The sequence below is a fragment of the Letharia columbiana genome, assembly GCF_014066305.1.
Source record: "Letharia columbiana isolate WasteWater2 chromosome Unknown Sc0000046_s0, whole genome shotgun sequence".
In the NCBI taxonomy this organism is placed as follows: domain Eukaryota; kingdom Fungi; phylum Ascomycota; class Lecanoromycetes; order Lecanorales; family Parmeliaceae; genus Letharia; species Letharia columbiana.
In genome coordinates, this window is record NW_023501090.1 from 220,133 (window position 1) to 233,921 (window position 13,789).

At 28.6% G+C, this 13,789-nt stretch overlaps 1 protein-coding gene across 1 annotated transcript; it reads right to left on the bottom strand.

Annotated features, from left to right (window-relative positions):
• Positions 1-9,782: 9,782 nt before the first annotated feature.
• On the bottom strand, positions 9,783-13,785 carry HO173_010189 (uncharacterized protein; the record flags this gene model as incomplete). The annotated part of the gene is made up of 5 exons (XM_037312075.1): positions 9,783-12,477; positions 12,527-12,743; positions 12,816-13,323; positions 13,377-13,632; positions 13,682-13,785. 5 exons carry the CDS (start codon positions 13,783-13,785, stop codon positions 9,783-9,785), a joined length of 3,780 nt encoding a protein of 1,259 aa, XP_037161089.1.
• Positions 13,786-13,789: the final 4 nt, after the last annotated feature.

The following is a 13,789-nucleotide window of genomic DNA, read 5'->3' on the forward strand; positions in this document are numbered from 1 at the left end:
TTTTAAAATAGTATATCGCTATAGTATATTAAATAATATTATTAATAATAGAGACTCTATATTTATTAATAGCTTCTAATTCGCTATTTATTTTTATTTTAAAATTAAATAATATCTAAATATCGCCTTTTACTCGTAAATTAATAAGTAAATTAAGCGATAAAATTAGATACTAAAATACTTTTTACGCGTATTTACTAATAATAAGTAAAATATCTAGGCGAAATAACTATTAATAATAGAGTTCGCTTATATAAATAGTTAATATTTCTTTATTAAAATAATATCGTTCTTTCTAATATATAAATATTATTCTAAAATTTATTAAAAGATTAAAAACGATTTTATTAAGGGGGAGATATTCGCTATAAATAATAGAGTAAAGAAATTATAAGTATTAAGAAATAAGATAGTAGAGCGTCTTCGCAGCGTTATTACGACTTAATTTAAGTATTATAATAAAATATATTAATTTTAAAGCTATAAAATAGATAATTTAATAATATTAGCGATTAAGAATCTAAAGTAAAAATATCTAAATAAAAAGTTATTTTATAAATTTATAAAATTATTTTAGATTATAGATAAGATAAGAATATAAATATATCGTTTACTTTTATTCTCGATATATAGAATTTATAATATCTTTTATATATCGTTATTTAAGTTTTATTATCTTCGCGATTATAATAATATAATAAAAGTCTTTATATAAATTCTTAATCTTATTAATAATAATAAGCTTTAGAAAATTAAAGAAATTATTAATAAGATTAAATATAAGAAAAATATTTAATATAAAGTTAAATAAATTAATTAAGATAAAGAGTATAATTAATAATTATTAGATAATAAATTTATTAATATTAATAAGCTAATTTAAGTTTATAAATAGATAAATAATAAGCGAAAGTATTAAATAATAAATAATAAGTCTCTTATTATTAAAGAGTTTAATTAATTATATAAATTAACGATAAGTAAATAAAGGCGATAAAATAAGATATAACTATCGACTAGATTAGATATATTTCTAAATAATATTTATATTACGCGTATACTTCTCTATACTTACTACTATTAAGATATAAATTAATAAAATAATTATATTATTTAATTATCTATTAAGCTCTATTATAAAGAGAATTTATTATATTAAAGTATATATTATTAATATAAATATATTTTTATCTAAAATAGCTATTAAAGAATTATCTAAAAACTTTACGCTAGCGCTATTATTAAAAAAAGATCGCTATTTAAATATTCTTCGCTATCTTAATATTAGATTTTAAGTTAAATCTATTAACCTAGTTTTTTAATAAGAAGATAATTAAAGTATAATCTTCGAGTTAATATTTATTAACGTTCGCTATATATCGATAAAAGCTCTTAAACTTCTTTTTTAATAACTTATTTATTTTCTCTAATTTCTCTATACGCTTATATATCGCTATAAGCTAATTTTAAAGATTTATAATTATAGTAAAAATAGCCGAAATCGTCGCTATTATATATCTCTATAATTTATATTATTAAGTAATCTTTTTATTAAGCTTAATTTATTAATAAGATAACTTTTAAAATTATTTAACGCGGCGATAGCGCTATATTAATTTCTTTATCTACGTTTAAAGATATAAAGAGATTTTAATATAGCGACTAATATCGCGTCTTTTGATCTTATAATTATTATAAAAAAAAGATTTATTTTAAATATATAAATTATTATTTTAATAAAAGTAAGTTTTATATAATAAATTAGATATTAGAACTTATTAGTAATTATATATATAAAGCGATAATAATAAGAATAGTTAAGAATTAGTAATCGCGTCTATAAGGCGACTATATACTTATTATTAAAGTTATTATTATTATTAAAAAAGAGTATTATAAAATTATTAATCTATATATTAACGCGATTAATAATAATAAGATATTTATAATAAAGAGAAGTAGATTACTAATATAATAAGATATATTATATTTATATTAATATTAATATTAATATTATAACGCTAAAGTAAATACTTATAAGAGAGGCGTTAGAAGTTATAAAGAATAAAAATAAATAATTTAAAAGAGATTTTTATATTCTTTATTATAGCGCTAATACTAGCGGGTAATATCTAGTAATATAGATAATAATAATATAATAATATTTTGCTATTATCTATAGAGCCGCGTCGTCTAGCTATTATTATTATTTCTATTATTATTATTAATTAATAATTAAAAGCGTTATCGCGAACGCGTCGCTTTATTAATTACTTTCTTTAAATTTCTATAATAAAGATTATTACTACGTTATTTCGCTATAAATATAATATACTATAAAAATAACGTTATTTATAAAAGAACTCTTCTCTCTTCTTTTATCTATTAGATTTTCGAGATTTTATTATAAATTTTTAAATCTAATATTATTCGCTATAGAAGCTATTAATTAGCGCTATAAAAACGCTAATATTAAGCGCGTTAACTTACTATAAATTATTATTAACTAATATTATAAAAATAATATTATTCTCGAAGATAGTATTAATATTAGTATATACAAGTAAATACCCATTAAATTAAATTTATGAAGTTGAATTTTTCATTTTTCTAAATTAAATGAAGTTAAATTTTTCTAAGTTAAATGAAATTTTAGCCTTAGCTCTAAGTATAAATCGAACTTTAATCGCTTATTATACGTTTTTAATCTACTTTTATTATTATAAAATTAATAAAGAAGATAAAAGCTCTAACTTTAAATTAAATTAAACTCTACTTATTTTCTATATAATAAATAGTCTACTTCTATTACTATAAATCGTTAATTAATTATATTCTTATTTAAGAAAGTAATATTTACTTAATCTTTATTCTTAATATATCTCGTTAATTAAGTAAATTATCTTCTTAATAGATCGTCTAAAATTATAATTAATAGATCGATCTTATTAATAACTCGACTTAAGACTATATATAATTAACTATAAATAAAGACCTCGAGATATAAATATAAATTAATCTACTATAATAATTAACTCTAGATCTTATTAATTATTATACTAAAGACTAATCGAATTAGAAATTAAATATATTAAAAGAAAGTATATAAATTATTCGAATTAGGCGAAGCTAGAGGGATATATAATATATAGTATTATTTATTATTATATTCGCCTTTAAGAATATAATAATCGAGTATCTTAGACTTAATATACTTAACTTATAAATATATTTTATTATATAAATCTATACGCTACTTTAAATTTCTTAATAGTATTATTATATAATTTTATTTTAACTTTAAGTAATAAAATAAAAGCGAGGTTGATTTGAAGATATTTATTATTTCAGTAAATAGAAGAAAGCTATCTTTCTTATTAATAACTTAATCTCTACTATTATAAATAATCTTAATTTTAGAAAACTTATTAAGAACTTAATTATTAAATTAAGCGATATTCTTATTAAGAATATAAAGAATTACTCTAAATATATAGAAATTAGCTATTTAATATAGATTAAGATTATTATAAATAGTATTAATTAGTTAAATAATAAAGTTATCTAATAGTTATTCGATAGATTAATTAATAACTTCTTATTCTTTAAAGCTTATTAAAATACTATTACTTATATTTAATAGCTTTTAAACGAATTTCTCTATATTAATTTAATCTTAATTAATTAAATTAAGATTTCGAAGTCTTATATTTTTTATTAGTCTAAAAATTTAAATATAATTTTAAAGATAGAACGTTTTTAATATAGCTCGAGCGATATAATCTAACTTAATATCTTTAATAATTAAAAGAATTTAATAAAAGTTATTATAGAAGTATATAACTATATTATTAAAAGAAGTAAGATTCTTTTAAATATCTTAAAGTATATAATTAACGGTCTTAATATCGTAGCGATTTTATATAGAGATCTCGTCTTAGAAAATAAGCTTAATTATCTTTAATAATTAAGTTAAATTAGACTTTATTAATATATTATAATTAAACTAAATAATAATATTAAGAGAAATCTTAAAGCGAGAATAAGTAATAATATTATCTTAAAGGAGAATAAAGATAATATTAGATAAAGCTATAGTAATAGCTATCTTAAAGTTATTTTATACTCTTTATAATACAATATTTTAAAGTATAGTCTTATTAATATCTTTATAACTATCGAGAAAAAAAAATTAACTATTAAAATAAGAGATTATATTTTAAATAGCGTTAGCTATAGTAATTTAATTATTATTAAAACTTATTTATATTTAATTTTAGATATTAATTTAATAGCTATATACTTCGCGTAGAAGTCGATTTTAATTATTAATATAATACTATTTATAATCTCGCTAGATTATAAATAAATTAAAGTTAATAATAAGACTAATATTCTTTATAGAGCTAATATTATTTTTCTTTAAGCGAATTTAAATTAAATAAAGATAGAAGTCTTCCGCGATAGTTTATTTATATTATATATCGTTTAATAGAAAAAGAATATAATACTAAGTCTAAAGAATATAAATAAAATTATTAGATAATTTAAATAAAGAATAATAAGTATTAGTTAAGAAATATATATAAAGTATAAGAGAAAAATTAAATTATTTATAGATAAAAAAAGAAAAAATATATCTAGCGCGAAAAGTTTTAGTAGCTAAAAAAAGAATATTATATTAAAAAAAGTCGCGATATTTTAAAATTATCGTTAGCGCGATAATCTTCTTATTCTATAGCTTAAAGTACTTTAACTTATTAAAGAAATTACTAAGAAAAAATATATCTAGCGCGAAAAGTTTTAATATATAAAAAAAGAAATATTATATTAAAAAAAGTTATAATATTTTAATATTATCGTTAGCGCGATAAGCTATTTATATTACGCTTAAAGTATTTCTATTTAATAAAAAAGAAATTATCTATATATCTTAATTTATAATTATTTTATAGATTTAGAGAATTATTAAGCTTATATTATAGTAGAATTATTACGAAGAGACTTTATAAATAATATTCTCTCTATTAAACCGCTACTTTATTTAATATTTAATTTTATTTAATATTATTATAAAGTAAGTCTCTTATTATATAGATATTATAATAAAAAAAAAGAATATTATTATCTATCATATATAAGTCTTTAAAGAATATAGAATTTAATATATTTAGAAGGAGATATTATAGATAGAAGAGCTTTTTAGCGTTTAAATTAATATAATATATTTTTTTAATAATATCTCTACGCCTCTAACGTAGACTTTATTTAAATATATCTTACTTATTTTTTTTTAGATATATTATATCGATAGATCGATATAGAAGAGATCTTCTATTTATTTTCTTTATTAACGTTATTAATTTAATTAAAAGAAGACTATTAGCTTAATCTAGCGTTTATATTCTATATCGACTATATAAAATAGATTATTATTATTATTAAATATTACGCCTTATTAATTTAAAAGATAAATAAATAATTATTTAATAGAAGAATTATAATTATATAATTTAAAGCTAAAAATTCTTTAATAGACTTTTATAGAGCTTATTTACTATACGTTTTAATACTTTTAAATCTTATTTATCTAATATAGCTCTATATCGTTTTAATTTATATCGTCTTTATACTCTATTTAAAAATTAACTTAATCGCTACTCTTATAAATATATTTAAAAATATATTTATAGACTTTAATATTAGCGTAAATCTTTATATTAATATAAGCGTTATACTTAATTAATAAATAAAAACTATAAAATATTATCTAATAATTCTATTTAGATTTATTATCTAATATCTTAATAGGCTTATATTAATAATATATAAGATATTTAAAATCTAATTTAAAGATCGTATAGTCGCTAAAGTCCTTCGAAAATCGCTTATTATATATATTTTTATCTAAGTTCTAATAAGATAAGATAGTATTTATTCTATTAATAGTATATTAGCTATAATTTCTATAAAGTATATATCTAATAATAATTATATAGAGATTAAGAAATAGATTTTAATTAGAGATCTTAGTATTAATAGCGATATCTATCTTAGCGATACTAAAGAATTAATCTTTAGAATATAATATAATAAGAATATAGATATATAATAAGCCTCGTTTTTAAAATTCAATAATATAGATATAGGCGGGAACTCGATCTATTACTTATAAAGTTAGTTAGAATTAAGATTAATCGATATTTTAATTAATTATACTTCGCTCTTATAGAGGTAAAGAAATTTTTTTAAATAATATTATAGGGCTAATTAATAGAAATTACGATATATAGTAAGTTAAATTATATTAGAAGTATTCTTAGAAATTATAATCTATACTAATTATCTAACTAATATATTATCTAAAAGACTACTCTATTAAATAAGAAGAAAGAGAATTATTATATTATAATAGAGGGTAAAAAAAATAAAAGTATATCTAATATCTTCTTCTTTAGAATATTATTTATAAGGGTTTTTAGCTTTAATCTAAATACTCTAATAATTAGATTAAATCAATTAATAACGCGTTTATTAAATAAAAGATTTTTAATAATCTTAATTTATTTTAAATTATAGATAAAAGTTATAAAGAGGTTTAATTAATCGAACTTAATAAATAGAGTAATAATATTCTAATAGAGTTATTTTATAAATTATAGATCTTCTTAATAGAAGAAAGAGAGAATAATATATTATTTATTAGTCTAATTATCTATAATAGCTTTATTAATATAAATATTAATAACTACTTAATAGATATTAGCTTAAATAATCTTCTAATTTATCTTTAATTAATAAAGTTTATTATTTTTAATAGCTATATAGATATCGTAGATAAAATATTATAATAGTCTACTATAGTAAAAAAGATAATTAAACTTATTAAAATAACTTTATATTATATATTTATAGAAAGTTAGCGATTAATAGAATAGAAGAAATAAATAATATAGATCTATAATATAAGATAAGCGTTATTTATATAAAGTTATCTTCGATTAATATTTTCTCTAATTTATAAAATAATTTTATTATTACTACGTCAATAGATAAGAAGACTTTTATTTAATATAATATCTATATTAAATATATTATTATATTATAACTATTCGTTAAATAAGAATATAAGAGAGTAGCGTAAAAATATATATAGACTAAATATTAATATAAAATACTAAATCTCTTATTACTTTAAGTCTCTATTAAGATATTCTTAGTCTTAGATATATCTAATAAATTATTTATATTACTCTCTTAAGCGATAGCGATTTTATCTAAAATAGAATAATTATAGATATATAGATTATAATATTATAAATTCTTATAAAGTAACTTATAGCCCCGTATATTTAAATCAACCTTTAACTTTTTAAATATCGATTTAAGAATATTAATATATAAATTAATACTTTTAAGAATTATAGCTATTTTATAATAAAGTATCTAATTAATATAATTATAATAGCTATATCTAGTAAAGTTAATATAAAAAACGCGATTAAAAGAAAGTTATATCGTATTATAAATTAATCTTAAATATTATTTATAATATAGATTTAATTAAAGATCGATTTTTCGCTCTTTAAAGGCGCTAGAATAGATATATAAGTAGTAATTACTCTCTAAATTTTATATATATATAAAGCGATTAAATAATTAATAATAATCTACTATAAGATTATAGAGGTTATATTATTATATTAAACGCTATAATAACGAAATTCTTTATAATTATTAATAAAATTTAAGATCTCTAATATTAAAGAATAAAGAATTTAATTAATAATATACTCGCTAAAATTAATTAAATTATTTATACTTATTTTAACGCTTTTATAGCTCTATTCTATATCGTTTACTTCTTAATCGATATTTATTTTAGATATATTAACTTTAGTCTTTTCGCTATTATAGTATTATTTAGCGATCTTATCTTTTTATAATATCGTATTATAGCTATTATAAATCTAATTTATAAAATCTAAATTATATTATATAGACTTTATAATATATAGATAACGCGCGATATAGCTAATAAGTCTTATTAAAGACTAAATAGAATCTAAATAAGAGTTAAAAGATAGATTAAAAGAATATAGACTATCGAAAGAGTTATTATTAAAGAAGTCTATTAATAGATCTCGTAATAGAGAATCTTCAATAGCGTCTTTCTCTTATTTAGAAGCTTCTTCTTAATAATATTTAGAATCTAATACGCGTTAAGAGGCTTTAAAATAGAATAATAAAGAATAAATAAGAAAGGAAAACGCGTTTTAAAAGATAGTATCGCTAAGTTAAAAGATATTATCGCTAGCTTAAGAGGAGTATATAAAGAAGAATATATTTATTTAGACTCTTTTAAAGATTTTTTAACGCGTTTATAAGTAGTAATAGATATTTATTAAACTCGCTTTTAAGCTCGATTATTAATAATAATAAATTTATTAGAAAATAATTTAAAGATATTAATAGAGGCTCTAAAAGGGGGGTAGAAGAGATATATATATCTTATAGATCTAGTAATATAAGAGCGAGGGATAGAGAGAATAAATATATTTATATTAGTAAGAATTAATAGAATTAATAGAGTAATAAAGAAATAATAATTATATAAATAGATAAAAGAATTATTATTCGATTTCGAACGTATTTAATATAACTATAATATTTAAATATTAGTTTAATTTATTAATAGTAGATTAAACTTTATAATTTTTATAGCGTTAGAAAGCGTATACTAAGCTCTATAATTTACGAAATTATAAAGAAATAATATTTATAGAGAGCTAATTATTTTAGAGTAGAAGACTTCTATATATAGATTTTTATAGATTTTTAATAATTACGAACGCTAATTTATTTACTCGCGATATCTAATTAAAAAGCGTAAATCTAACGAATTTATAATGGATTCAAGCCCGGACCTCGCTACCATCAAATTGAAAGTCGTCACGGCTACGCAGATAGCGTTCTACATACCTGATGGCCTACCGGATGCAGTCTGGTGGTTTTCTAATCATTGCCTTAGACGAGCTACGATCTCATAATGTCATTCTCGCGGCTTCTTACCTGCGTCTTGGCGTTGTCACACAAGAACAGCGTTGGCGTCTGTTGAAATATGAATATCATCTCGATTAAGCTCTTTCATATGTACCTTGTTAACGGCGTCGACGGGGGAGAGCTGCTGCCTGATATTACTCTCATCACGAAGCTGGTCCTCGTCGAGCCTCTGCAGTCGATGCTTATGCAGGGTGCATAGGACCAAAAGCACGTAAAATCAGCCGATGACTTGCAAGCCAGGTCATAGAATTTCGTGCAGTCTTAGCATCATTGCGCTCCGTGTGAGCGCTCTCCCAATCCGTCAGGGATAGATACAAGGGATCCGGAATGAAGCCCGTACTTGCTGTCGCTGTTTGCGCCGCGGATGCTCGATCGTCGTTTGGAGGTTCCTGCGGACGACGTATACACGCTCACTTGGCTGACCGGCTCATATTCTGTTGAGTGAGATCTGCGGAGGCTAGAGCTGTGTGATCGGACTGCATAAGGAATCACATGCAGGTGGGCATGGACCATGTCTATATACGAAAACTCGCTGGGGACTTCGCGCAAGGAAACATCCGAAAACGGCCTCTGCCCATTGCTCAATGCAGGTGGCTCCAGGGATCGCGTCTCAGCGGTCCTGGCGCCTTGACTCTTCGCAAGCGCCAATGCGAGGAACTTACCCCAAGACAAGGCTGATTGCCATCAGCTACGAACAACTAAAAAGGATCCGCTCCTACTCAGCTAGTGCAACTCATTCGGTCTCTAGACCTCATCATCAAGTTGACTATACACCTAGGATATCTCCTCCAGGCTGGCCCTCCCAGCTCACGCTTGTCACCATCATCCTTGCCATCCTCGACTTTGTCGTCATGCTCGTCCTCGATCTCATCTCGGTCCTCGTTCTGGGCTCCATCCTCGACTTTGTCGTCATGCTCGTCCTCGATCTCATCTCGGTCCTCGTTCTGGGCTCCATCCTCAGTCTCTTTTTGGCTCTCCGCCCAACCCTCATCTCCGTCTGATGTTTGCTCCAATTTAATCCCTTCAAGACAGACGTGGATGAGTGCGGTATTCCAATCAGCGAGCGGCTCCCGTGGAATGTTGCGTACAAGATGTTCGATGGATCTTGCAAGCCGAAGAGATTCTTCGTATTTGCCCAATTCGCGGTAGCAGCGACCAAGCATGTGTTCAGAGCGCAGACGACTTGGATTATCCGGCTTTAGGATTATCGATTGAGTTTGCGCTACTTGTTTAATGATTCTCATGGCTTCTTCGTATTTGTCCGATTTGTAGTAGCAGTTAGCAAGTATGCATTCAGAATGCAGACGAATTGGATCATCCGGCTTTAGGATTTTCGATTGAGTTTGCGCTACTTGTTTAACGATTCTCATGGCTTCTTCGTATTTGCCCAATTCGTAGTAGCAGTTAGCAAGCATGGATTCAGAATGCAGACGAATTGGATCATCCGGCTTTAGGATTATCGATTGAGTTTGCGCTACTTGTTTAATGATTCTCATGGCTTCTTCGTATTTGCCCAATTCGCAGTAGCAGCAAGCAAGCATGTGTTCAGAGCGCAGACGACTTGGATTATCCGGCTTTAGGATTATCGATTGAGTTTGCGCTACTTGTTTAATGATTCTCATGGCTTCTTCGTATTTGCCCGATTCGTAGTAGCAGCAAGCAAGCATGTATTCAGAGCGCAGACGATCTGGGTTCCCCGGCCTTAGGATTTCCGATCGAATTTGCGCTACTTGTTTAGACATCCTTGTGGCTTCAACCCTATCTCCCAGTCTTAGATACACTCGAGCAAGTTGGGATTCTGAAGCCAACCGAGACGTAGATTCTGATTTTGAAATTTTTGTTTCTACTTGTACCACGTGCTCCAAGATTGTTCTTGCATCCCCTAGATCTCCGTTCAAGGAGTATGCTACACCAAGCGCGTACTGTGAGCCTAGGAGAGAGCGATTTTCAACGTCGCCCGAGGTGCTCGTCTTGATTTCGACAATTCGTCTGAAGATTTTGACAGCTTCAGCTGTTTGCTTAGTAATCTGGTAGATTCGAGCAAGGTTTCCTTGAGCAGCAAGCCGAAACTCGTTCTTGGCTTCTAAATTTTCTGCTTGAGCTTCGATAACTCGTTCTAGAAGCACTTTTGCTCTCTCATAGCCCCCAAGATGTGTCAAAATTTGAGCTTGAAGAAGTTGAATGGCCTGACCATGACTAGTCACAATCCACGCGTCGTCAGCCTTTATGGGAATGAGTTGAAGCATTTCATAGGCAGCTGAGTCACTGCGTGAGTAGTATAGAATAGACGCGAGGCGATAGAAAGATTGTTGAAAACTGAAGGTGTCTTTGTAATCATCATAGTATGTTGGACGCTTTGCCATTGACTCTAGATGAGGTTGGAGTGGTTGCGCCAACGGCTGATCTTCAGCCAAATTTTGGAATGACAGAGAAAGCATGGCAAGAGCGTTGAGCCAAGCATCTGCGGATCCGGGGTCTACCAATCGATCTCTAGACCACGCATGAGTGACAGGGTGAATCCTTGTCATGCCTGTAGCTGTGTCGATGTTGATGAGAGAAAGGGATGCGAGCTTTGCTCGGGCTTTCCGGAGGGATATCATATCAAGATCCTTGTTATAGAGGGTTTGCCGCATGAACGCTGGGAGATTAGACCGATGCCATTGACCAAGCTTGTATATCATCTTCTCGTCACTCCGCCGTAGATGAGGAAAGATCAAAGTCTCATCCTTTGAGTTCTTCCACGCCTCTTCGAAGGCTTCCTCCGGAAAGTCCGAAAAGTGCATGAATGCATGGAAGTTGAGCAACTGGAGTGCGTCCTTTGCGACTTCATCGCTGCATCCCTCAAGGTATCTTGCGGAAACCTCGAAAGTAGCATAGACGTCACCATATTCGGACTTCGTTTCGGGCAAGTACTGCAAAAGCACACCCCGTTCGTTCACAAACCTTGATCTGTATTCTTCAAGCTTGCAAACTCCCTGCGAGATACTTGCTCCAGCTTGAGTTACAGCAAGGGCATGACAGCCCAGGAGGTCCACAATAGCATGCGCATGGTCTTCATGTTCACTCCGTGAAACCAAATCAATATTACATGACTTGAAGAGGAGCTCCACAGCAGTTTCTTTGTCCAATCGCTCGTATAAGTCCTTTCCAGCATTGTTGTACCGTTGCGCACACTCAACGACGCGTGAAGTAATTATTATGTTTCCCTTTGTTCCGGCGGGAAGGTAAGGAGACAAATCGAGATTTGGGTTGTCGGCGTTATCTAGGATAAGTAACCACGAATGTGACGTATCTTGAAGCCAAGAAACTGCACTGTTGATGCTCTCAGCAAGACCACATCGCCGAGCGACATCCACAAAGCCAGTCGCGATAGAAGATTCGCTTCTTGCGTCTACCCAAAAGATGCCCCAGAATCTAAAATATGATTAGCTGTAGTATGCGAATCACGGCTCAAAGATCCTACTGTGGGCGATGGTCGTAAGCAAACTTCAGGGCCACTTCGCTCTTCCCTGCGCCACCCATGCCATAGAGGACGTATACGTTTGCCTCGGTACTTTGCTTCTCCTTTGGGGTCGAGGGACACAGAGCTTTTCTCATTTTGTCGAGCTCGCTTTTCCGCCCAGTAAACAGCGGATTTGATCGCCTGGAGACCATGAATTGGTGATCATGGAGCCGCGGAACTAACAGTACATAAGCGCAGGTACAAGCTTTGGGGCACAATTGGGCATTCCGCTATGAAAGGTTGGATTTACCTTCGCGCTCAGAAGCCTTGTTGACCATTCCAGTGATGGCGTCACAAACGGACTTGAAGTTGGGATCGTCGACTCCGGAGAATTTGTTCAGGCCAGAGTGATCTGCTATCAAGTACATCATCCCCCTTCCCACTTGCACTGCTGAACGTTTGTCAACAATGGGGACATTAAACCATCCATCTAGGTAACTGTTGTCTAGCTTTTCGTAGAAGCACATGATGCTCAGGTGCTTATATCCAGAAGCGAAATCATGCATTAGATTATACACCTGTTCTTCCTTTGGCTGCAATTGCTCCAGTAGCTTAGAGTCATTGAATCTGACCTTGGCGAAGAACTTTCCGATTGCTGCAACAGGAGTCCCTTCATGAGGCGTCCCCAGGAGAACGACACCAGTAGTCGAGTTCCTGATATCTTCGCACTCGGATCGATTGCTGGCATGCACGAGAGCCTGTTCGATGACCAGCCCACCCATGCTATGCCCAATGAATACGATCGGTCGCCGAGATGCCTGAGCATTGTGGTTTGAGTGGGGAAAGCCATACGAGATTTAGAGTCTCTTACCTTGATTTTCTGTCGATCTTGGTGTAAGGCCATGAGCAATTGTTCTCCCAATTCGCGAATACTGGTCTTCTTGGCCCCCTTCCTAAAAGAGTACCAGTCCGATCTATAGCTGAAGGTGGCGATCCGCGCATTTGGCACGAACCCGGGGAGCAAGTCTCGTAGCCACATCACTTCCTCAACCCCACCACCAGCCTTTGGGACCTTCTTGATCCAGGTATAATACGGACTGGCGCCGAGGCCTTGAACAGCGATGATGCTAATCACATTCGTCATTTAGACGTACGTTGAGGCATCAATAGACTCACTCAATAGCTTTACTGGGCTCTGCTCCATCACTGCTAGGGCTGTCACCTGTCGGTGTCCACGTATAAAGCCCCATGATGGCCTCATCCGATGGTCGGAAAGCCATCGTT